This window comes from Polypterus senegalus, chromosome 11 (assembly GCF_016835505.1).
Source record: "Polypterus senegalus isolate Bchr_013 chromosome 11, ASM1683550v1, whole genome shotgun sequence".
NCBI classification, from domain to species: domain Eukaryota; kingdom Metazoa; phylum Chordata; class Cladistia; order Polypteriformes; family Polypteridae; genus Polypterus; species Polypterus senegalus.
This window is the reverse complement of record NC_053164.1, coordinates 58,602,980-58,630,683: the sequence shown is the minus strand read 5'-3', so window position 1 is coordinate 58,630,683 and position 27,704 is coordinate 58,602,980. Positions and strand designations below refer to the sequence as shown.

Sequence of the window (27,704 nt, the reverse complement as noted above, 5' to 3'; positions counted from 1 at the left end):
CCTACTCTGTCCCCTACAATGCAAATATTAAAGTCTGATTAAGTTCTAAGCAGTTGAATTAGCAGTATGTTGTTTACATATTTAAAGGAAAGATCCCCTCCATCTATTATGCCCATTACCTAAAAACCAAGGCTGTTCCCATAAATTATCCAACTTATTCAAAAAGGCTTTTCTTTTACTGTAGTTCGATACAATCAGAATTTCTAACCAGCACTTGAAAGAGTGTGGTCTGCCATTAATGAAAATTCTCTGTTTAATCTAAGTAGATCTTAATATAGATTAACACGAAGCTCCTCTTCACTGCTTTCAGTCACATGAAACAAACTTCATTAGTTCTGACATACTAAACTAAATACTAAATCAAGGTGGAAACTTTATTGCCAACAAAACTGTATAAAATGACTTCAATATCAAACATTCTGGCACCACCTGGCATTTTTTCACAGTGTGGAGTTTCATATCCCATAATTCTATTATCTACAATTATGGATTCACCAATAACACAACCTCATTTTTAACATAAACAGATGCACCTTTGAGTGACGACTACCTCTTCTGGTTCCAACCTGGTGATCTGGTGGCCATATGGAGTGCAAATATTTATGTTGTAGACCACCATCTGGCTGAAACTCAATCACTCTCTGGCCAGATTGGTGTGGCTGCTGATTAAAGCCACTCACTGGCAAAAAAATAAGGAAAATTAGACCTGGTTGAAGGATCCGAACAGCTTGAGCCAATTCTACTTTTGTTTTTTGTCTGTTTTCTTTCACTATGGCTCAGGATCCTAATGTGGACCACACATTTTTATATCTTTTTTTACCATTGTTGTATTAATTAGGTATGCAAAACTGAAAAACAGATTATAATGTCAGAGATGTAACTGGACTGACACAATAAAACACAACTGGCATAATAAAAAAAAAAAACGTTGGGAAGCATGACAAAAGAGAACTTACTTTTATTTTGGGGGTCATTATACAAATACTATGCAATAGTGGACAACTAGACAGCTGATGGGCATCAACATTCATGAGTATGTCCTAGAAAATAGTAGATTGATCCTTGCTGGTGGACAGAAAGCAGTCATCCCATGTGGAGGATTTATGGTCACTTGAGGTTTTGTTGAGGGTAAAGAAGATCACAAGATCAGTGTAGCAGCATCAGGACTGCAAACATTACACTAGATAATGATGGTGAAACAAGAGCTGATCTCTCTAATAATGTTTTCAGTTTTATTCAGTTTGGTAACTCTGTTAGGATGGCCATTCAAGAACAGCTGAAATTAAAACAGTGATTCTTCTGCATTAGCTTGTATAACATACTGTACATACAATTTATTCCAGATGAAATGCCATTTATTGTTGTTGTTCACTTTACATTTTTTAAGTATAGTATTAAACTGCAATAAAATATACAGTCCTCAAAAAAATTACAGGAACACTTAAATCACACATAAGATCTCAATAACTGAAATATTCAAGAGTGATTTGTTGAGAACAAAATGATGTAACAAGGGTCAATGGAAACCAAAATCACCAACCCACTGTTGGCTGGATGCAACATCACACCAAAAATCAAAATCAAAAACTGAAGACTGATCCACCTTGTGTGAATTTCATCACAACAATTCATAATGTGACTCAGTAGTGTGTATGCCTGTATGTACCCTCAACAAAGTCTGGGCATGCTTGTGATCAGATGGCAGATGGTGTCCTGTGTAATCTCCTCTCAGACCTGGATCAGGGCATCAGTGAGCTCTTGGACAGTCGGTGTTGCTACTTGATGTTGTCAGATGCACCAACACATAACATCCCAGAGGTTCTCAATTGAATTCAGGTCTAGGGAACATGCAGTCCAGTCAATGGCATCAAATCCTTTGTCATCTAGGAGCTGCCTATACACTCTAACCACATGAGACCGGGCATTGTCCTGCACTAGAAGGAACCCAGGGTCACACTGCACCAGTATAAGGTCTGACAGTGGCTCTGAGGATTTTATCCTGATACCTAATAGCAGTCAGGGTATCATTGCCTAGCATATGGAGGTCTGTTAACCCTTATAAGGATATGCCTCCTCAGACCATCACTGACCCACCATCAAACCTGCCATGCTGGGTGATTTTGCCGGCTGCATAACGTTCACCATGGCATCTTCAGACTCTTTCCTGTCTGTCACATGTGCTGAGTGTGAAACTACTCTCATCTGTGATGAGAGCAGGGCGCCAATAATGAAGCTGCCAATTATGGTATTCTCCGGCGAATGCCAATCAAGCTGCACAGTGATGGGCTATGAGCAAAGTCTCAGTAGAAAACGATGGGCCATCATTCCACCCTCATGGAGTCTGTTTTTGACTGTTTGGTCAGAAACATGCACACCATTAGCCAGCTAGTGGTCATTTTGCAGGGCTCTGACAGTACTACTCCTGTTCCCCCTTACACAAAGGAACAGATTCTGGTCCTGCTGCTGGGTTGAGGCCCTTCCATGGCTCTGTCCAGTTCTCCTTGTGAAAAGGCCCGTCTCCTGGTATCTCCTCCATGCGTATCTCCCCCATATCTCCTCTTGCGACTGTGCTGGGAGGCACAACAAACCTTCCTGCAATGGCACATATAGACCTGCCATCCAGGAGGAGATGGACTACCTGTGCAACCTGAATCAGCTGCAGGTACCACCTTGTGCTACCAGTAGTGACAAGGACACTAGCAAAATGCAAAACTAGTGAAGAATCAGTCAGGAAGGATAAGGATAGAGGAATTGTCTGTGGCTGCCACCTGTAAAACCATTCCCTTTTTAGGGGTTGTCTTGTTGTTACCTCTCCTGTGCACCTGTTATCACTTTCATTTGCACGGAAGCAGGTGAAGATGATTCACAATTACTTATCTTTCCTAATCGGACAGACTGATATCCCTGAAGCTTTTTTGATTTGGTGTTAGACTGTGATGATAAAGTGTTACCTTTTGAGTAGTGTATTTATTATATGGGTAAATGTGTCAACGTATTTCACTAAAGAAATAAAAATGGTTTATTTGGATTTAGATTTATTAATTTTCACAAGCAATTTGCTTTTATTTTCAATAGTTTATTCACATAAGTCTTGATCGTCTGTTAATAAAAGTTAAAACTACATGATCAACTGTTTCACAGATTAACATATTTTTAGATATACTTTATGTTAAAATATAGAAAAGGTTGCCAATAAATTATTTCAATAAAGAAGAGAACAGCTTTCTTACATCTCATGCAATAGTTTTTTGGTTTGACTTGTTGCTTAGTAATAATTCTCTATCATATGACTTCTGACACCCCTTTTAGTAAAAAAGGAAACATGTTACCTAACAGTCATTATCCAACCCACTATATCCTAACACAGGGTCACGGGGGTCTGCTGGAGCCAATCCCAGCCAACACAGGGCACAAGGCAGGAAACAAACCCCGGTCAGGGGTGCCAGTTCACCACAGGGCACACACACACCCACAAACTAAGCACAATTCAGGATTTCCAATGCACCTAATGTCTGTGGATGGAAACCAGAGCACCCGGTGGAAACCCATACAGACACAGGGAGAACATGCAAACTCCATGCTGGGAGGACCCGGGATGCAAACCCAGGTCTCCTTACTGTGAGGCAGCAGCGCTACCACTGTGCCACCATGCCACCCTGCCTAATAGTGTTAATTTATTTTAAGCCTTGCTTACAAATTCATCTAGTGGCTTACAGTTTGTGGTTTACTATTGAGATGCTACCCCAGTGCTTTTACCTGTGAAATTTAATTTTGTTTTTCCTGAGTACAAAAGCTTGTGTCATGAATCCATTGCTATTTCAAATTTATTCCAAAAAGAATACATTTTTGTTATAGAAATTAAAACATATTAGTTATGCTTTTATTATTAGGATTTTTAGGGCAAGCTTAATGTCTTACTTAGAAGCCTATTTTCATAGTTTTGGTTGGAGTATTCCTGCTGCACTATTTTGTTTTTAGTATATATCATATTTTGTTGTTATGCAGTTAATAGGGACTCAACCCTCTGAGTTATGCTCTGTTGTGTCATTGACACAACCCTATAAACAGCTTCCAGTTGGATCATTTCAATGTACACCTTCATGGTTACCATTTATAATCTTTTTGCTCTGCGTTTCCAAAATGGATTTTTTGGTTCTGCTACTACAAGTTTGTCTCCTCTTTTAGTTTAGTCGTTAGGTTAGATTGATCTCCCAGTATTGTCCTTGATATTTTATCTGCTTTCTTTTCAAAGTCCTCTTCACTTTCTGTTTGTTCACTGCTGGTAGCAGAACAGCTATCAACTACAATTTCATGTGAATAAATTCAAAGGTAACCTATGTGGCGCTCAATTATTTGGGAATGTTTAATTCTACAGTTATAGGTCACAAGTGTTTTAATTAACCTGCTCTTCACAAAATATCAAATGTGGAATGTTTGGGTTTTGATTACAGGTCGTTGTTTTTTTTATTGCAATTCATACTACTTTCTATGTACTTTCACTTTATTTTCTGCACATGGCATTAGGATTTATTTTTGAGAGATGCAAAAAAGGGATTTTCCAAAAGTATAGTCAGACAAGCAAGGCTCAGTAATTAAAGCCAAGTCAAATATAAGAAATCAAAGTAAAAAATTAAAGCCAAGATCTAAAGCCCAAAATTATTTAAACACTTTGGAGATTCTTATTTGAAAAATGCTGCAGGGAACATTGTGATTAATAGTAATAAGATTAAGGATTTCTAAAAGAAATGCAGTATATGGAGAAATTATTGAAATAAGGAGAATGAATGGGATAATGTTGTTTGCTGTGAGATTTGAATTGATGGACCGAGCTGTAAGTTTTTGAAGGATAAGGTCACAAAAGCACTGGAAAAGATGATGATATGTAAAACAGTGGGATCAACTGGAGTGGTCTTGTAAATGTTGAAGAAGTGGAAGGTTGGCATTAAATGGTTGACTGACCTGTGCAACATGATTGTGTGTGAAGTGAGGATTCCTGAAGACCTGACAAGAAGTGTGTTCACTTCAATGTATAAGGGAAATGGTGACCCATGGGAGTGTGTGTCATACCGAGGAATAGAAGTTTTGAATCAGGTAATGAAGGTGGTTGAGTGTTAGAGAAATTAATCCAGGATAAAAAGAAATTTAGCAAAATCCCATTTGTTTTAATGACTGGGGTGGGAAACACCAAAAGCTAACTTTTGAGGTGACGATGTCTACTCTGATTCTGTTGCTTAGTAATGTAGTGGTGTAATGTAGTGGTGCACATAGAGCTGTGTGAAAGATTGATATGGGTGTTCTTGTTTGTGAGTTATCTCATATTTTTTTTGTGATTAATATTTATTGATAAAATGAAAAAGGTGCCTATTAAAAAACAACAATGGATAATCTTTGGGCTATCTAAGAACCAAAAAAAAAAACAATTCCCTACTAGCGCAATCTGAGAAAAATAACCATAGAGGAACTCAACTAAAAAGTCAACCAGTATACCAGCAGACACACGTGAAACTTTAACACAGCAAAGATGGCATAAGAGATCTAGCTCTAATCCCATGATATGTCATTTCAAAGTAGTAGGGTATAGTTAATAGATTTAAATTGTGTGTGATGGTGATTGGTATTTTTTGGAACAATTTGTGATTTTTTTCAAAGACAGAATGCCAGCACCGTGCAGAAGATGGGGAAATATCCATTAAATAGCTGATTAGATATGATTGGGAGAGTTATGAGGGAAACTTTGTAGAGGAGGGAATAAACACCAGAAACAGGTTTGAAGCACACACGTACAGGGGATGAACTGGAAGGGGGGTGGGGTCTCCAAATGTCCTAAGTACAGAATTCAACTAGAAATGTAAAAATAGGAAGTGGAAGGTAGATGATGTCTAGATCACACAGAGAGGAACATTTCAAGCCCTTAAATATATCTCCCAATATAGACTGAGAATAATGGAATGAGGAATAATCTCATTATGAAGGCAAAAGGTGAAGCAGAATTGAAAGAGAAGAAACTGAAATAGTGCTGTACTGTGGAGATAAGGGAGTTTAGGCATGTGAGTATATACAGGAATCTAACAATAATTTCACACAGGATCCACCAAAATAAAATTTCATAGCATAAAATGACAAGGCCAAGTAACAAACATAATAACATAATGCAGACAAATGCAAAATACATACATACATACAACAGGTTGTATAATGGTTTTAAATATGGTGGAAAAAAGCAAGAGGTGGAGTCAAGGCAGCCGGATTAGGAACTGATGTGGTGGTAAGATGGATTCTGTGTGACCCCAGCCAAGACCTGTTGGGTCAGGCGGCAGAACAGAGAGCACGACTGTTTGTCCGGAGGCTTCGTAATTGGCTCCATGTGATGACAGCTGGACTTGAGAGTAAAGACACATTCCGACCATTTTTCCCACCTGGACTGTGAAGCTGCCTTATATCTCTTGATGATCTCAATAAGATTGTTTGATATTTCTAAAAGGTTGTCCTTGAACTGGCTGAGTGAAATATTCAGGCAGGGCTTTCAATATAAAGTAGCAGACAATTTGTTCGACAACCTGTTGGGCATTATTTCTATCTGGCCTTAGCCAGTGCCCAGTCTTGTCTCATAAGGTGCACACCTAGGAGCATTTGGGCACTCAGGGTCAAACCTCTACTCATGCAACAGCCTCGCCTGTTGGTCTGGGACTTCACCATCTTTATCAAAGGTCTCTGACTTTGTGGGGTCGTGCCTGGCGACATTCTCTTCCAAGAGACCACAATAAGTCCCCTGCGCCTCCCCTTTCAAGAATAGCCATATTCTGTTAACCTATCCCACACACTCCCAAGGTTGTCTGTTTTGTAATACTGTATTACTGGTACTAGAAATGGAGCTTGCACCTGGTCCTTTCAAATAGCAACATGTGCCTCATAGTCAGCGATTTGTGTGCCCACCTGGACCATTGTGGACTGGAGCTCCATTGCAAAGGTTAATATAGCATCTCTTATGTCCTGCTCCTGGATCATCTTGGAGCCAAAATCCTACTGACTATGCCAATGTGATGAAAAAATTAAGCAGCAGACAGAAAAAGGTTTGGGGATGCCACCCTGTATATTGAGAAATCAGCAAAAGAAACACAGTTAACATAAGCAGAGTTTACAACTTAACTGATTAACAGTTTGTATATTAGTCTTAAATATGGTGGAAAAAAGGAACAGGAACTAATGTGGCGGTAAGATGGATTCTGGGTACCGGAAATGACATCATCAGAGGTTGCAGTGGATGGAGCGGTGGTGATGTCATTGAGAGGTAGGTTCTTTGGCTAAACTGCAGAGGAACAAGAGGATGGAGGATCATCGCATAACCCCTGTTCTGGCTGACGAATAACACTATTTGGACCTGTAAACTGTTCTCCATGCGTACATGCATAACAATAAATTAGGGCTGGGAATAAATTAAAAAAATTAACTAATTAATCACACAAATGTATGTAATTAATTGCGGTAAATCACATCTAACAAAATATGTAATTATAAAAAGAATACATAAATCATAAAGTAAATGCACACTGAATCACAAAATGAATGTAGAATCAACAAAAAGGAATTTTAAAAAATAAATGGCATAGTTTAAACTTAAACAATGAATGACCTTAAACCTCAGCTTTTAACAAATTACTATTTGAGCAAGCAACCTGAAATTGATTGCCTTCCTAAAAGGTAAGTTGAAGAGCAGGAAATAAGAAAATTAGGCCAAAGTATTAATTATCAAATTGGCATAGCAGGTGAAACACAGGCATGTCAAAGTAAACATTAAACGATCGAAACAAATGTAGAGTTTGAATGCAGTGCTAAAGACTGATTTAACTGAAAAAACTTATATTTAAACGCTGTAAATACTATCCTCAATTGTCCATGACCATCAACAATTGAAAATGATTCTCTACACAAATGCTGGGTCTGTGAACAGCAATCTCCAAGCTTCTTTTTTTGCTGCCAACTGTCCTGCCCATTTGGACAGTTAAGCAAGAGTATAAATTTAGTGCTTTTTTGGTTGGCAGAATCGTGGTGTGCCTTGGGATGTTTTGGGTTAAAAGAAAGTGCCATGGCTGGAAAACACTGCTCTACCTACACCTTTGCTCCTGACACGCTAAAATAGATCTTGGTAGCTGTTATCACTCTTAAAAACTGACACTGAGCATTACTTGGATGAATATGTTGCATTCTTTGCATAAATTAGCAAAGACACTGCAAACTGGAATAATGGGTAGGGATAATCTTCATACTTCTTTATTGTTGTATTTTGTTATTATATTAGGGCTGTCAGCACTGTCAATATGCTGGTCGATTGGCAGTTTAAATACAGAGGTGCTAGAAATTTATTTTGTTTTTTGTGCTACTCAATGATAACTTATTTAGCAGTTACGTGATATGACATTGAATTGATCGTCTTACAGAAACTTGACATGAAGGAAAGATAGCGCACCTTTGCATCTTTTCTCTAGCATTGCACCAGGACATAAACCCCACTCCCCTGCATATATAAATCAAGAAAATGAACACCAGTGTTAAAATTTTAAAAGGTGGTATATAAATACGGTACTGGATGTGTATGGAATTTGTTAGGCACACACTTATGTTTTTGGTGTTATTGTTTTGTAATGTTCTCTCTGAACAATCTGATTGGTCAGTTTGGCTTTGATGACGCGAACAAAAATGGAAATGCAAGTGTGAAACACACAAAGAGCAGTAAAGGCATAGAAAGCACACTGAGAGTCACCTTCAAAGATGGAAAATATAAAAACAGACAGAAGACAAGAAAGCTATTTCAAGATTACAGAGTCTGAGAAGCAGAATTCATGGAAACCCACTTGATAGAGGGAGCACTGGTCAAGAGAGGTTTAAACACATGAGGATACAGAGGAAAGGCACTAAAGCTGCACATAGGGCTGGAGACATCAAATACTTTTAAATTTGTACTTTTTAACAAGTAACATATCTACATGTTTATTAATAAAATCCCAAAATGTAAAAACTCTTCATTTAATAATACAGTACAGTACAAATACCAAACATGTATTTTTAAAATGAAGTAAAATCTGGCTCCCCCTGTCCTGTCCAGTTAAAAGAGCTACTGCATGTCTACTGAATGCCTGAGGCAGCTCTTCATGCATACTGAGGCATCAAAAAGGCCCAGGGTGTTTATTTTGAACAGCATTAATACATTCTTGCCAAATTCTGAAAAGTCCTTGGACTGCTGCTTACAAAATGCATGTGGTTTCTGTATTTTGTTGTAAACATAGCATAATACTGTTTACATATTGCTTACACTTGCCTTTGTAAACTAGTAGAAATTACAAATATGGATGGGTTAAGTGTTACATTGATGACCAGTGCTTGTGATTATTTTAGTGGTTTTACTAAACTCAATGTACAAGCCTTATGAGAAACTCCTATATCCATTAACCATCTCAGGTGATAGAGGCATATATTGCACAGTTGAGTCAACATGCCAGATTTCCACCTGGGAACAAATAAAGTTTGATCTATCTATCTATCTATCTATCTATCTATCTATCTATCTATCTATCTATCTATCTATCTATCTATCTATCTATCTATCTATCTATGTTTAAGCAGAAACACACAGATATAAATTCTGATGCTAATATCAAATAACCACTGAAAAAATGTATTTTTCTGAGTTAAAATTAAGGGGAAATAAAAACATAATGCATTTTTAATAAAAAAATTAGAAGCAAAGCTTATGCTGTACACCCATTACTTTCTCAGTGCCCCGACCCAGTACAAGACAAAACTATGCAAAAAGATCTATAGATAGCTGGGCTTAATGAATGAAACCTACACACTAATTCCAATCTCTGTTCTATAATTACTCACAAGGTTTACTATTTTGACTGAATAAACTGTCCTTGATAACCACATCTCCATATAGTTTAATTAGTCATATGTTTTACTGTGTGTTTAAAGAAATCTGTACCTTTGTGTGCATGAATAACTGTGAATTTATTACATTTTATGATCCTGGTACTGCATTGTGATTGTTAATTGCTGAGGGCTACTTCCCCAGAGGCCACTTTCATCATGTCATTGGTGCATTGTTTTATGAGCTTGTGCCACATGCAGTAGGCATCCAGAATTGCAGATTACTTATTAAAAAACTATAATGGTGTTCTTTGTGTGCTATTTGCTTAGTGGGCTTAGAAACTAATAATCCTATTTTCAACTATGATATTTTTATACATATTTGTCTTTATCCAATTCAGAAAGGATAAGCTTTCAGGACATCCATCCATCCATTATCCAACCCACAATATCCTAACACAGGGTCACGGGGGTCTGCTGGAGCCAATCCCAGCCAACACAGGGCACAAGGCAGGAACAAATCCCCGGGCAGGGCGCCAGCCCACTGCCTTTCAGGGTATATGTCTATAAATTCTTAAATTTCCTTTGGGTTCAATAAAGTATCTATCTATAAAGTCACAACATTGGTAATTTTTACCATGGCTTGTTCTTATCAATTGATGTTCTGGAGGAGAACAACCCATTCAGCCCAACAAAGCTCACCAATCATATCCATTTAATCCTTCTAACATAAAATCAATGTATCTAAGAGACTCTAAAGTCCTACTGTCTACTACACTACTTGGTAACTTATTCCATGTGTTCCACCCTGCCTGCACTCTCTTTTTCACCTCTTTTCCACAATTCCCGTTACTCTGAATTATTGATTTCAAGTATTTAAACTCATACACCTTTACCAACTGTACTCCCTGCATCTTCACTATTCCTCTGCCCTCCCTCTCATTCATACATATGTATTCTGTGTTGTTCTTACTGACCTTCATTCCTCTCCTCTCTAGAGCATATCTCCAACTCTCCAGGGCCTCCTTGACTTGCTCCCTACTCTCACTACAGATCACATGTCATCAGTAAACATCATAGTCCATGGGGACTCCTGTCTAATTTTGTCTGTCAACCTGACCATCACCATTGCAAATAAGAAATGGCTGAGAGACGATCCGTAATGTAATTGCACCTCCACGCTGAATGCATCTGTCACTCCTACTGCAGTTCTCACCACTGTCACACTTCCCTCGTACATATCCTCTACCACTCTTACATACTTCTCTGCCACTCCCAACTTCCTCATACAATACCAAAACTCCTCTTGAGGCACCCTGTGATATGCTTTCTCCAGGTCCAAAAAAACACAATGCAACTCCTTCTGGGCTTCTTTATACTTCTCTATCAACACTCTCAGCGCAAACATTGCACCTGTGGTGCTCTTTCTTGGCATGAAACCATACTGCTACTCACTAATCATCACCTCCTTTCTTAACCTAGCTTCCACTACTCTTTCCCATAACTTCATGCTATGGCTCATCAATTTTATCCCCCTGTAGTTACTACTACTCTGCATATCCCCCTTATTCCTAAAAAGCGGTACCAGTACACTTCTTCTCTACTCCACAGGTATCCTCTCACTTTCCAAGATTCCATTAAACAATGTGGTTAAAAACTCCACTGCCATCTCTCCTAAACACCACTTGTCCTTACTTCCTCCTTGCTAATCCGTTGCACTTCCTGATTCACTATCTCCACATCATCCAACCTCTTCTCTCTCTCGTTCTCTTCATTCATTAGCCTTTCAAAGTACTCTTTCCATCTACTCAACACACTCTCCTCGCTTGTGAGTACATTTCCATCTTTATCCTTTATCACCTTAACCTGCTTCACATCTTTCCCAGCTCGGTCCCTCTGTCTAGCCAATTGGTACAGGTCCTTTTCTCCCTCCTTAGTGTCCAACCTGTCATACAACTCATCATACATCTTTTCTTTTGCCTTTGCCACCTCTCTCTTCCCCTTGAGCCTTATCGCCTTGTACTCTTGTCTACTTTCTGCATCTCTCTAAATATCCCACTTCTTCTTCACCATCCTCTTCCTCTGTATACTCTTCTGTACTTCCCCATTCCACCACCAGGTTTCCTTTTCCTCCTTCCTCTGTCCAAATGTCACGCCAAGCACCCATCTTGCTGTCACCCTTACTACATTTGCTATAGTTTTCCAGCTGTCTGGTAACTCTTCACTGCCACCCACTGCCTGTCTTACCTCCTCCCTAAACTCAACCTTGCAGTCATCCTTTTTCAATTCCATCATTTGATCCTTTGCTCTGCCCTCACTCTCCTCCTCTTCTTCTTGATGTCCAACTTCATACTACAGACCACCATCCTATGCTGCCTAACCACACCTTCCCCTGCCACCACTTTGCAGTCTTTAATCTTTTTCAGAGATTCACTTCTGAAATTAATGAAAAACAATGGCAAAAAATACATAAAAGGCGAATCTTTCATCATCAGCATGGGGTGGTAATAGAAGCTGATTAACAGGAAAATTTGCCAAAATATTTTTTTAAAATCACATACAGTATATAAATGTAGAAATGTAGAACACATTGCCTGTCATTATAGTTAAATTAGCATTATGGAAAACTATCTAACTGAACCTAACATACTTTTTTGAGACATAAGGGGTGAGCAGGAATCGAGGGGATGTAGTATATTGCTTAAATGGCCTTTTATTATCAATGTATTTATTTTATTCTTGCTCTGATCTTTGTATGAATGATCAAATGTTACAAATTACTAATCCTTAAATGCACATCAATTTCAACAATTTTTCAAGAATATCTGGCAGTAATTTTCATAATATTTTTATATAATCATTATAGCATCATGTTCCTCAGTCCTTTTAATTTTAACAGAACTTTCAACCCTGCAATTCTGCTGTCACTTTCTCTCTTACAGGTTCCCCAGTTGCGTCACTGGCCTGTGGCCTACATGGAACTTTGCAGCTTGCCTCCTGCCGTTGTGATTGCGAACCAGGCTGGGGAGGACCACAGTGCAATGAAAAGCATTGTCCAGATAATTGCAGTGACCAGGGAAGATGTGTAGATGGCCATTGTGAATGTTTTCCTGGTTTCTCTGGTCCAAGCTGTAGCCAACCAGCATGTCCATCTAACTGCTCCGGCCATGGGTCATGCCAATATGGCAAATGTGTTTGTGAAAATGGATTTAGTGGTGATAATTGTTCTATTGAACCCTGTCCCAATAAATGTCAAAAGAGAGGGAAGTGTGTCAATGGGAAGTGTGTGTGTGATGCTGGTTACACTGGCAAAGACTGTTCAGTTGTATTGTGTCCAAGTAACTGCAGAAATAGAGGACAGTGTGTGAATGGAAAGTGTGTCTGCGATGCTGGTTTTGCAGGAGAAGACTGTTCTACTCCATTATGCCAAAATAATTGCCAGAACAGAGGACAGTGTTTGAATGGAAAATGTGTCTGTGATGCTGGTTTTACTGGAGAAGACTGTTCTACTCCATTATGCCAAAATAATTGCAAAAACAGAGGACAGTGTTTGAATGGAAAATGTGTCTGTGATGCTGGTTTTACTGGAGAAGACTGTTCTACTCCATTATGTCCAAATAATTGTAGAAAGAGAGGACATTGTGTTGCTGGAAAATGTGTTTGTGATGCTGGTTTTACTGGAGAAGAGTGCTCCCTACTGCAGTGCCCAAATAACTGCAGTAACAAGGGCCGTTGTGTGAAAGGTAGATGTGTGTGTCAAAGAGGGTTCACCGGTCCTTCGTGTGAAGAATCATCCTGTCCTGGAAACTGCAACAACAGAGGGCACTGTGTGAGGGGGAAGTGTATCTGCAACCCAGGTTTCAAAGGTCCAAACTGCATGATAGCCACCTGCCTTATAGACTGTGGTGAACATGGACAATGCAAGGAGGGATCATGTGTGTGCCAAGAAGGGTTCTGGGGAGACAACTGTGCACTAGGTGAGGATATCCATAAATTCTAATCAATACTCATTGTGTGGATAAGATCATGTTTGATGTTTAATTTTTCACTGACATTTGAAGTCTTAAAGTGTTAACTCTCTGTAACTTGATAGGTTTTGAAATGGTGATTAGAACTTCACAGCCTCAGTGAGTCTTGAGCTCAAAAACACTACTTTTGAATTGAAATAGTTTCTAGTATCTTTTTCTTGCAGTACTTCCATCTATTGATGGATTGCACACAAAGAATGTCACAGACACCTCGGTGGTGGTTTCTTGGAATCGGCCACATGAGCAGGTGGAGGGTTATGAGATCACCTTTCAGACTACGGTACGTACTACTTTGCCCTGCAGACTTTCTGTGTATTTGTGTCTTCTTCTTCAATTATATCATTGCTTACAGTGCTTTAATATCAGACAGAGTATAAATATTTGCAGCTAAACTGACAACTTAAATCATTGGATGTTATTGAGATTCAAAAGTTAATAAGCTCTTTTGGAAAAATACAACCATTGTCAAAATATAGAAGCATCTTTCATAAAAAAACTTCTCTCACTCTAGATTAGAGTCTACTTGTGTGCTCCAAAAGAATCAAAATTAAATAGCAATTATGTAATTCCTCCACATTAAACACCACATACATTTTTCATATATTTCCAAACTTAAAATTGGGGTGTGTCTTAAATTTGAGGTGTTTCAATTTTCACATCTCAAAAGTAATTTGTGTTTAGATTTACAAAACCATGAGTTCACAAGTGGTTCCAGCTTGTGAAGGGATGTTTGAGAGCCGACAGTATGATGGATGTGCAAACTTCCTAAAGACTATCACCACGGGAATGTCATAGGTTTACTGTCAGCAAAGCACTTCATTTGGGCTGGCATGTTAAAAGAGACAAAATTAATATCACGATCAGAACAACCATCTATGTTAGCTACTGAAGGGGATAGTGATGGAGCCTCCTTGCTACTTTTGAGCTAAACCTGATTAATTATTGGCTAAATGACAAACTAGCCCTAAATTACGAAGAATTCACTTCAGTATTTGCAATTTTTCATATTTCAGAATCAGAAAAGGACCAAAACCCATACGAAGTATGCAAAGGAAAGCATTCCTCCAGTTCCTAACCCATTTTTCCTGACTTTAGCCTGTATTTCATCTCCTGGTCTGTTTCTTTCTACTCTAAAAGACTTTCCCTGTGTTTATTCTTCATTTTCCTCAAGTATGAAATGAATAAAAAAACAACACATAATCATAACACCCAGGTTTCAGGAATTCAGTTTTGTGAGCGCCTAGAACCAGGTTGCCCCAGTTTCCTTGTTATTAGTTTTGCATTTCTGATTGCTATATAATGTTATTGTCAAGGTTGAGAAGTCACCATCACCATATTGTATTTTCTTTCTAGAGGGTGCCACCATTTTGGATCTAAGTTTAATGGCTGCTTCATGTTGTTCATGTTATCAGCTTTTCTGCTGGTCATGTAGCCTCTGATGTTATCACACAAACAATATTTAAGATGGACGCACAGTTATTCAGATGCCCAGGTTTGGGATAAAAACTTAAAAACAGCGGTTGAGTGGTAGTTACAATCTTTCATTTTGACTCTTTTGGCTTTTCTGTCAATGAATTGTAATTTTGATTATCGTATTTGTTATCACTGAAACATTTTTCAAATTTATTATGCTTACAATACATTTTTTCTTAAACCTATATTAATATATTTTGATTCTTGGAACTTCATAGATGATGTTTGCGTCATTATTTGATTAATTGATGATGCTATACATAAAATAATTTTGTTTATTTTTATTTTTAACATTAGTTTTTGTGATGGGTGCCACCAATTTGGGGTTACATAGACACTTCTCCCTTATGTTACAGGAGGCTTGTCTCAGAAGTCATTGTCACTATCCTTTAAATCCTGGCATGTCAGATGAATTTGCACCCATGATTTTGGATAACTGACAGTCTTTTATGCATGTGATTACAGTGAATTCTGGCTTTGAAACTTAGTTTTTGTTTAGCGGTTTAGCTATTGTATCAGATTTAAGTGACCCATTTTCCCTGACTTTAGCCTCTGTTTCATCTCCTGGTCTGTTTCTTTCTACTCTAAAGGCTTTCTCTGTGTGTATTCGTCATTTCCCTCTTCCAGAATATCAGAAAATATGTCCCTTGGATGTGCAAATTATATCTCACATACAATAAATAAATTAAAAGCAGAGCTGGCATGGCAAACCAAAGGCATTGACAAAAAATGACATGTTGGATGTGTCTTTATTATTGGCTTTCACCCAAATGTTTGATTTTGTCAACCATTATAGCCATATGTGCTATCCCATTGCCATTGACAAGTCTGCAGATTGTCTCACAAAGATGTTGGCAGTTCTTGACTAAATTTTTTAATATAAAAAGAACAAGAGAAGGATGTACATAAATCTGAAAATGATTAATTGAAATGTAATAATGAAAATTAAACTAAAGTACACCAGTTAAAAAGAGCAGTTGGAAGTCATAAAGGAGTTTGTAAGAAAAGATTATTTCACTAAGCCATCAATCAATCATTCAGCTAGTACATGATTTATTATACTACTCCAGACAGTACTGCACACCTAGAACAGGAATAACACCACGTCAATCCCCAGCCATCTGCTTTTTCATGAATAAAGTGTCCACAGATTTTGATAAACTACAATACTATTATTAAAAAAACTGGGCACAAGTCACTGGCTTGAAATTTTCTGATAAATGTTAGGGTTACTGCAATAAACACTATTTGAAATGCAGGATTTCACCACACAATATAAATCTTAGCTGATAACAAGATTGTGCATGGAAATGTTTATTATAAGAACTTAAGAAAGATAACAGCTCCTCAAATTTGACTAAGTTGGCCCAGGTCCATTAGCTACAGTAGGATGATCACAAGAACGGAGAGAAAACAGACCCTCCAGATGTTTTCATCGAGAGAACCTCTGGAAGCCAACTACAATTAGATCATCACATCCTCCAGCCTGGACTTAGAACACAGCACCAATGTGTTTTTTAACTTTTTTAAAGCATTCAACTGCACGTTATAGAAGTGCATTGCAATACTTTATCATCCTCTGTGTGAGAAACAAGGTTTAACTCTTTTTCTTTCCTGTATTGAATAGTATTTTGACTAATAAAATACATAAAGACAGTCTGTAACTACTGCTGACTCTAGTGTCTTGCATTGTCCAGAAAGATGATAAAGAAAATCTGACAATCCATTTAAGAGGTGAGGATACTAGTTACGTCCAGCAGGGTCTTGCACCAGGACAAGAATATAAGATTTATGTAAGAGCGCAGAAGAACCAAACACTTGGACCAATAGCCAGTGCTCTTTTCCAGACATGTAAGTTTCATGGAAAAACAATATTTCATTTTTAAGCATTTCTACTGTATCAATGGAATTACAATATTTGGTTGTGTTTGAGCTATTTAAAGGTATGTTTACATAAACCAACTGTTTCCATTCTTTTCTAGATGTTTCAGGGCCCTTAAATTTAAGGGTTATCAAAATAAAATCGAACCTTCTTATAATCAGATGGGAGCATCAGGCTTCAGTAATTGATCGCTACTGGCTCTCATTCACTCCACTTGATGGTGGTAAACCTACCCGCACCAGGGAACTTCCACCTGAACGCAATGTTGCTCAGATAACAGGATTGGATGCAGGTCGCCACTACATTATAACCCTGGAGGCAGAAGTAGGAAATAAAAGAAGTCTTCCTGTCAAGATACAGGCAACAACAGGTAGGCAGAATTTAACAGATTATATGAGAAGTATGAAGCTACAGTTAATTTGAAGTTACTGAATTTTGTCTTTGAGTATTCAGCTTATTTTCTATTTTCTGTTTTCAAAGCTGTATTTTGATTATTTCCAATATTTCAATTTTTAAACAATATTATTAATGTCCTGCAGTGGGCTGGGATCCTGCCCAGGGTTTGTTTCCTGCCTTGCGCCCTGTGTTGGCTGGGATTGGCTCCAGCAGACCCCTGTGACCCTGTAGTTAGGATATAGCGGGTTAGATAATGGATGGATGGATTATTAATGTCAACCCCAAATTCCACCTGCAGCAAACAATGTTTTTAAGGAAATGCAATATGCTTTCTTGATGAACAAGCTGAAACTATTTTTTATCTATTAATATCTAATAATTCAAAGTCTAGTTTTATATGGAAATTGTTCATTTGTGTAACACTATTGAAAATCTAAATCTAAATCAAAGCCATTCTTGCGAGTTGCATTTTGAGTTAGCACATACTGGGTGAGGCATGCTTGTGTGTCTAAAATCTCAGAGGGAAATCATCATTTTGTATTATTTTCAAGAGATCCCAAGGTGACTGCGGGAGCTTGTGTCTCAAATTCTTGCAGGATTAGATCAATAAAAACAGACTTTTTCAGGACTGTGTAACTGTGGATCTAAAGTATTGTGGAAAGAGATTCTTGCACAGTAAACAAAAAATTGTAAAGGAACCACTGAGAGTTTGAATTTTCCTCATACTGGCGAAATTTTACCAGTAATGTTTATTTCATAAAGAAAAGATAGACCCATATGGTATTTTAGTTGGGTAATGAGGTGTGTCATTACACCAGCCAAAGGTCCAAAGAATTCACATTGATGACCTGATGAAGAAAAACAGACCAATGTATTGAATGGTGTGCTTTTGATGTTCATCAAGTCTTCTTCTAGCTTAGTTATAGTAGAGGTACTTCCTAGTCAGACCATAGAAGACTGTTTTCAATCTCCTTTTTTCACTCTTTTATTTGCTATTTTGGAGTATGCAGAATAGGTGGTGTGGTGGACTGGTGTCTCATACTATGACAGACAGGATTCCTTTTTGCTCTCTGCGGGAGTAGCTATGCTGTAGCCAGCCATAGGAAGGCTGCTTGCATTATGAAGGGAATGGGGAAAGCCCTCAGAAACGTCATCCCTGGAAGAGTCAAAACCACTGGAAAGCCAATGGGGCCAGGCATTTTGGGGATCAGAACTGGTGTGGTGCAGTGGCATCATTTACCAGATGGCAGCACTCAGGTCCCAATTTGAGGTGGTCCATCCTGGTAGGTGCTTGGAACATCTTGTCTCTCCGCCATGATGATCATCTTCCTCTACTGTTGGAGGAGCTTCGTAAACTCTACATTTTAGTGGCAACATTCTTTGAGGTGAGCAATCCTGGGATTGGCCAGATCTCTTTAGGTGGGTACATCTTTTATTGGTCTGTTTATTTTTATTGGTCTGTTGCTGTGGTGAATATGCTCCTTCTGGTGGTGTGTGATGTCACTCCTAACAGCAAGTGTATTATAAGACTCAGATTAAGGCACTTTCTGGCTGCCTTTGTTGTATGCTCTGACCATGGTGAATGATGTTTCAGTGAGGGAGACATTTTATTTGGAATTTCACTTAGTGGTTGATAGATGCCAACGAGATGACACTCATCTGGTTATGGATGACTTCAATACTACCACTGGGACTGACAGGTCTGGCTATGAAGATTGTATCGGCCACTGATTTGGACTTTGCTGATGATGCATGTCATCTTCACTGAGTCAATGGAGGCTCCGATTGCAGCTCTCAAGAGACTGAGCAAGCTGTCTGAGTGTTTGGACCTGCAATTGTCCTGGATAAAAACCAAGATCCAAGCCTTTAATTACCACTTGAGCCATCAGCAGTGTGTCTGTCAACAGAGATAATGTCGACCTGGTCGAGAAATTAACTTACCTTAGCAGCGACATTCATGTCTCTGGTGACTCTTCCTATGAAGTCAGTAGATTGATTGGAAGAGCATGGGGGTCACAAGGTCGCTGGAAAGAGGTGTGGGGTGCTCCCGATATCTTTGCAAAAGGATGATGGCCCAAGTCTTTAGAGTCCTGGTGCTTCTTATTTTGCTATATGGTTGCGAGACATTGACGCTATCAAGTGATCTGAGACGAAGACTGGACTCCTACAGTACTGTGTCTCATCCGATAATTCTTGGGTACTGCTGGTTTGACTTTGTGTCAAAAAAGCGGTTGCTCATGGAGTCCTGAATGAGGCACATCAGAGAGCATCATTTGCAGCACTACAGCCATGTGCATCTCTGCATATACTGGTGCTTTTAGGCAGATTTGTTGATTCGAGTTGTTTGAGTAATGAAAATCTACATCTCCTGTGACTCTTGTTGTCAGCTCTCTTAATTGCAGTCTTTTTTTAACTGTTGAATATTTGGTTTACGTTAAATATGTTTATTCAAAATAGAGGATTCTGCACCCTTCAAGAAGAAGATCTTAATTATTTTGGAGGCAGATGGTCTCATGAACAGGTCACTACTCAGATGAGAATTTTCTAAAATTAGTTTTAAACAATATAAATGATGTGAAATGATGGCTTTATTTAATAAACATTAGTGAAATAAATAGATTTTAAATATATATATATATATATTTCTGTAAAATTTTTACATTTTCTGTATATTAAAGCTAGAGACTGCTACCTGATGATCCTATTAATGGTAATACAGTTGCAATTTCTGTATTCTCCTTAGCACAATGAAATCATCTAATGTAAAAATACAAGCCATTATAATGATTTTAATTTTATTATCTAAACTAAATGTCTGCATCCCTCCAGCTCGACACCACCAGCAACAAATTGAAATGTGACAACAGATTTTATTAATTATGGCAAATGCATAGGTAATAAAGTAGACACATTTTAGGATTTTAGTTCATTATTAGAGGTAGATTTACCATAGAAGGAATATGAATATGCATTGTAATGAACCATTGGGAGAAGGGTGTGGGGTGCTTGAGCAGGTGCTACAGGGCTCATGCCATCTGCAGCCTCCTGATTTGGCCAACCTGCAATGCCACTGCTATCTGTGGCTATCCGCAGCTCCACATGCTCTCATCCACCTCGTTCATTGCTTAGACATTTCACACCAGCTCCACATCACACCACACTTGGGTTCAGAGGCAACACCATCTGCCTCTCTTTCCCCAATTCTGTGCAATGACCTAAGCAAGGATATTTGAGGAGACTCATTGGTGACCATGTACCCAAACTAATGGACATTAGCAGCAGAGAAGCATTTCCAAAGTGTTTGAAGGTATGTTGTTTCTACCAGCGCTTCTTTCTTGAACTGGTGTGAACTCTAATGATGTGGCATTTATTTTTTTCTTATTCTACCCTCTTTGTAATCTACATTTTAGATTCATATTTTTTTTCATAAAATACTGGGAGAATTATATTGACTACTTTATTAAAATATATCTACAGTATGCACTCATGTATAGTAACTTTGCAATCTACAGCACATACAATATCAACAACAAAGCCCATTGTCTAGGAAAGTTGCACACTAACAACCACAATAATCCAGCAATTCCCCTTGGGATTAATAAGGTATCTATCTATCTATCTATCTATCTATCTATCTATCTATCTATCTATCTATCTATCTATCTATCTATCTATCTATCTATCTATCTAGCTTAATTTATGCTGGCTTTGCTATAAAGAGGCTTCATTCTTAGAGGATTAATTAATCAAAGCATTACTGTAAATTTACTTAAAAAAATTACAGCTGTATTAGTATGCAGATGCTATTATGACTTAATCTTACAAGTGTGATGTGACCTTCATAAAAACCCAGGGAAACACACCAGTCTGTCCAGACAGATGCAAACAAAAGGCAACCTTGCTTCTAATTGAGTGGCCGATGTCAGCCTGCATCTGATCAAGATGAGCTTTATTCTTAAAGTTCAAATAATATATTCTTTAAAGTACAAACACAAAACACCTCAGAGGGGACAGGTCACTAACAACTTTGATTAATATAAAGCAAGGCCATGCAAAATCTTTATGAAAATGGCATTTATTGACAGCAGGGAGCTGAAGCTAATTCTGGATGTCAGTCATTTTTCTAAACTGAATAGAAGCAGAGTGGCATTCACTTTCTAAACAGCTCCCTGCCACAGACTAATTAATTCTAATATTTTATACACAGTCTTTATAGGCTGCACACACAATGTGCCAACACTGTTTCCTACACACTGACCTTCTTTTGACCTTCATAAATCACTGCTGTTTCCAAATCTGCAACTTTATTGTTTCTAACAATAGGGGATTGATGTCTGGTTGTATATTTAGATTTACATGTTTAAGGTTAAGACTTCATTTAGTATAGAAGCTTGACTAATGGCTATCACTGCTGGATTCACGTCCCGCTTGCCCAGATATTTAGTTAATGGTCTCTGTATTTCACAAAGTGAACTGGCAGCACTTTATAACTACCTCACCGCACGAGGGTAAAAACAGCACAGAATATAACTGATTCAAAAGGATTCTGTTTTAGATATAACTTTTAACCTGGAATTTCATACCTTGTTCAATGAAGCCTTTGTTTGTAGCTTTTATCTACTAACGAAGCACTCACTGTACTTGTATCAATTAAACCAAAACTAAAAGCGTCAGTGTAAACTGGTGACATAATTAGGGAAACAACAGCAACGTTAAACTAATCAGGTGTAACTTGCATATTGCATTTGCAGTAAATTTAACATAATATAATTCATGATTATTTTCAATTATATCAACATTAAAGCCACTTATTTCTAATGATGTGAACAATATACTTTTTAATGAATATTTAGTAATTTGCTCCTTGTTGAATGAAGTGCTGAACTCTTAATTCTCATCACATTTTGTGTGAAGAATGTTCATAGTGGGGACATAAATTGAACTTAAGAGAATCCGAAATGTTGGTAACATATAAAAAAATGAAATGGGATTAGTTCTGAGCAGAATATAGAGTATAATGTGACCGAGATTAACTATAACACATACTTTATGCACGAATGTATGAGTTCTTACTGTCACAGCTGGCACATGGTGCAAGGCAATGAGATGATCGCCTATGGCAGTATATAATACTTTTTTCCAGCATTTCAAGATAATAATGCAAAATATTATAGTTAAATATAAACATACATTTCATGTGCCTAATTTATATAATTCCTTTAAAAACATGTAAATTATATTTTAAGAGTTTGAAAGAGTTTCAGAACTACAATTTACACCACTTTTCTATGCTGCAAGCATCCGAATATCAAAAACGATGCTTGAACATTTTGAAACTCCATATAAGTAACTTATAAGGAAGTTCTTTTTCTGATTTTCACATATTGTATTATACATATTTTATTATTGTTTTTAGAAATTTTGTTTGTTACACATACATTGTCTGGTAAATATTTCTTAAAGGAATACACCACCCAAAAATAATATATTGTTTTATATTTTACCCCATTTAGGGGTGGCTGTAAAATGTTTTGGTGGAAATATAAAATATTAAAGATTCAAACTCAACAGAACCCTGCAGTGCCCAGTTCTGAACAACAGCAAAAGTGAGTTGAAGACAGAATTCTTGACCAATGAGTGAAGGAAAGATGCAGACCTTCAATTCAAATGCACAGTATTGTGGGAATTATGTCTTACCTGTTGACATCCAATGCTGAGTTTTCAGGAAGTAATTGTTAATGATATTTTAGCAAAAAAACTCTACACATTTTGCATGTTTTTGTTTTTCATGTGGATTATGCAACACGAGTTATGTGACTTTTTTTTTCTTTTGTCCATGGACATTTTTCACATTGTTTGCTGTTGTCCAGAACTGGTTACCATGGGTTTCTGCTGAGTTTGAATTTTAATATGTAATTTCTCCATGAAAACATAAGATTAATTTTTTTTCTCAGCCACCACTACAAAATAAATGAGGTAAGAAATATAGAAAAATATATAATTTTTGGGTGGAGTATTTCTTTAAGTTTGCAATCGACGATTCAGTTTTAAATATCATATATTTTTTTAATTGTCATTTTGTAATATTACTAAAATGTCACTCACACATACAATGTCTGTTAAATATTAAATATATAATGTTTAGTTAAAAAGGGATGATACCTTTAAGTTTGCAGTACAAGTTATTTCGAGAAGCGTGCCAGATGTGTGAAAGAGTTGAGTTTTCTTTTGTATTAAATTTTGCAATTGAAACCAACCAGTGACAAATACATACATTTTGATTGTTTTAATGTGGACTTCATTGATTTCAAGTTAATCCCTTTTTATCGACATTTTTTCCAAAAATAATATTTTTTTTACTATTTCCCTGTTGTTTCGAGCATGCACTGTAACATTGGAATATTGTATTATGAAGTTCATGTCACAGTAAGTTTTATATGTGGATTAAGTGTATTGACTTATGCCTAAAATGGATATATATGGGGAGGGGGCTGAAAATGCTGAACCTTGCTTCAGGTGGAAATATCTAACGCACCGGCTCTGCTTGCTGTTTTGACTGTAGCAGCCTCCTTTGGATCATTCTAAGCAAAACTTCTAAAAACCATGATAAACCCTTTAACATCAATTTAATGAAAAGATTTATTAGTACTTTTGACTGTATGTTTACTGTTGTAAAGGATCACATACATAATAATTATTAAAAGGGCTTTATAAAGTGCTACATTGCTTATAATTTCTGGGTATATTTCTAAAAATGAGTTCCAATAATGAGAGGGAAAAATGGCACTAGACACACATACCATACAAAAAAGAGCAAGAAGAAGAAAGAAAAGTACAGAAATGTTTACACAGAGGCACATGTGAGACCAAATAAAGAAAAGCATAACATCTAAACAAATGGAAAATTTGACCTAAGAACAAGATCACTCATTAAAGAATCCTACAAATACAAAGTGATACAGCAGTGTGTGTGTGTCTGTTAATAAAGTATAAACATGGAAAGAACTATGGCTTCACAAAAGCATCCTACCATAAACAAAATATCAAGAAATCCCCCAAAACAGAAATGCAACAAGGAAAGAAAGAAATACAAAACCTGCCTGACCTGAGCCAACACAGCAGACCTCATGTTTTAATTGAGTTTTTACTCCACTTTTGTTTCTTTTCTCCAAACAGGTTTATATTAAGTATTGTGAAATGCTCATTCTTCCCTTTCTCCTCTCAGCTTCTGAATGCTCTCTTTACAGATGGGTCTGCTTCATAATACAATGTTTATTGCAGGTGCTTTTAATAGGAAAGATTCCCTGTTCACCACATGGCTTTCTTCATTTTTCAACTGTCTTCCCTTATGGTGAAAGAGTAAATTGTACCAATTAATCGCATGTCTCCTTTGGTTACAGAAACTGCCAGATGTTGCAAAGAATATGAATGCACAGACCTGACATTAATAATAAATAAATATTGAATAAATGATTGACTAACTATTAATATTCTTTATTACACTAATCTGTTTACCAAGTCTGTGGTGTGTCAAGACCTCAATTTTTACTTGTTCCTTTTAACAATTAGAAGGCCAACAAAGAAGCCGAGGAGCCCTGTGTGTCTCTTTCAGAAGAAAGAGCAGCTTTATATACAGTATTTAAAAAATAACAAAAAGAAATCTGTTCAAATTAACATAGATAGAAAACATTTCTTTAAAAATATACAGGGACCTTATTGATAAAACTTGCTTACTCTCAGAAACATGCATGGGACGTTTCTCAAGCAAAAGTCAGGATTTGACCATGCCTCAGTCATATGCAGAGTTTTTGGTATTAATATTTTAAAGACTCCAGGCCACAGGACAATGAAGTGAACAGCAAATCTTATTTCATTGCACATCTCAGTGACATGCCGATGATCTTGAACTAATTATATCACAAGTAATGACATGTTCTCTTAATATAATCGTCTTTAGTGTGGGTAGTAACTGTTAATGCATATGCTTAATGTCAACTGCTTTTAGAGTGTAGTCTAGTGCGTCTATAAAGTGTGTTATACAAAATAATTGGCAATAGCAGCATTAGCACTTTTGGAGGATATTGCCAATGAGGGGCTAAAGGAAGTTTTCAGGGATCACAAAGATTTTTTGGCTCTTGATGACGACTGCCAATTATATAAGCCAATTTAGCCTTCCTGGAGCCATTCTCTTGGGGCTGTGTGCTAAATTGGAGCCTGCATTACAGAGACCATCTTGGCAGAAATAATTCATTTCTTGTTCACTAACAGGTTTTAATAACTGTAGGGTATTGGGTGATGGGCAATTTTCAGTAAAAACTTGCTGACTGGTCAGGACTCTTGCAGTTACCCTAAGCTGTGCATGCCCTCTGTATGGGATGGTATGCTTAACATATTTCCTAGATACTTGCAAGGATAAGCAAGCTGAGTTCAAAAGGCAATTTGCAGTGATTGCAGATTTTCCAAATGTAATTCAAGGCACCACTGCACCCCAGGGAGGCTGCCAACTAGCGTCCAAGGGGAGGTATTGGGTCTCCCATGCTTACTCCCCCGGAACATATGCTGCAGGGACGTCCCGGCCGGGCTTGGGTCCCAGCCGTCTGCCACACTTTCTTTCTAATAATAGTGGGTACACCACAATAAAGGAGATATAAAGAAAGGTACTCCCACACACAATCATGATAGAACACACCATTGATTCATTAAAATGAACATGGCTGTGTTTGGACTCATTGGGAAGACCAATGCTGTACAGCTCCACAAAGATTTGCTGCACTGTGATCTCTTGTGCTGTACTGCAAAGTGTAGCACGGAAACATTGATGGGCAGCTTCAGGATATGTAAGTTCAAAAATGTTTGTATGTTGTATGTTGAATGTAAACAGACTAGTATTGTAACATTAACAAATTATTTTTTTTGCAAGGTCAATAAGAATGTTCTTGATATCTTTTAAATCTGAACATAAAGCCTGCGTCATTTGACACTTTGTACTGGTGGCAGGTTGTACGCTGTATGATGGCCCATTGCTATTGCCCTATCCACTCAACTGTTTTCACGCTTTTTTTTTAATTTTATTTGTTACTCCCAAAGGAAAGGCCAGCAAAAAGAATGATTTTGCAGTTCTCCACGTCAAACAGTAATACCTCAAGATTACATTCACTTAAGTTTTATTTTCTGCCTTTTTTCCTTTGTTCTTCCATGGTTTGTAGTAAACATCACATCACTCAGGAACATGGGGAAATTTATTTGGCTATTACATCATGAATATTCAAAAAGGGCATTTTTATGTCATATATGGTTACAGACAGGTGGTAAGGCAGAGTGTTAAGTTAATTTGAGATATATAAAGAAACTTGGCATGGGACCTGTGATGCATACGGTTTTTATAAATCCAAATTTTTTTTTGATGCATATGCCTTTTTGTCTTTCAAGTGTAAGCAAAATTTTAGCAAGGTTTATACATGAAGTGCCTGGGGCCTCAAGCATAACGGCGTGCATAGAACTCACACGAAAACATGGCGTACAGACAAAAGTGGAAATGTGCATACACAGAAACAAATTCAGATGCACAAAACCTTGCATAAGCCAACTTCCACACACTTCAACTCCATAAATCTTGGTCAGTGTGAAAAGTAATGCATGCGCCTTCACTCCAACCCTGACTCCTCCCATAATTTTGCATATTTTAATATGCAAATCAATATAAATATCACCTTCCCTGTTCAGTGTTTGGTTAAAAGACAATGGCAAAAGCATGTGAAAAACAGAATTTCAGCGAATGTGAAGTGGAGGCAAGAAAAGACATACTATCTGTTGGCTTAAGCAGTGGTATAAACAACAAAAGGAAGTTGATCGAGTGATACGCAGTGGCGAAGACACTCGAAAGTTTAACTTCAGAAAGTCACACAGTGCCTAAAATAAAAAAGAAGTTGTCAGATATCAAAGTCGCTGTGAAAAGGCGACTTGTAGACAAATGTCTTTATGTCAGACGGAATCATATTAGGGTACAGAGAAAAGAAAAAAAATAGGGACACGGTGAAGAAAAAAAGGTTGAAATGTTGACT

The 27,704-nt window shown here is 37.5% G+C and overlaps 1 protein-coding gene across 1 annotated transcript in view; it reads left to right on the top strand.

The window, feature by feature from the left end:
* Window positions 1–27,704, top strand: part of LOC120539034 (tenascin-like) — an 89,513-nt gene that overhangs the window by 22,403 nt on the left and 39,406 nt on the right. The window contains exons 3-6 of the mRNA XM_039768724.1: window positions 12,807–13,841; window positions 14,057–14,172; window positions 17,063–17,216; window positions 17,348–17,617. Coding sequence (XP_039624658.1) covers window positions 12,807–13,841; window positions 14,057–14,172; window positions 17,063–17,216; window positions 17,348–17,617 — 1,575 coding nt within the window. The remainder of the gene's footprint in view (window positions 1–12,806; window positions 13,842–14,056; window positions 14,173–17,062; window positions 17,217–17,347; window positions 17,618–27,704) is intronic.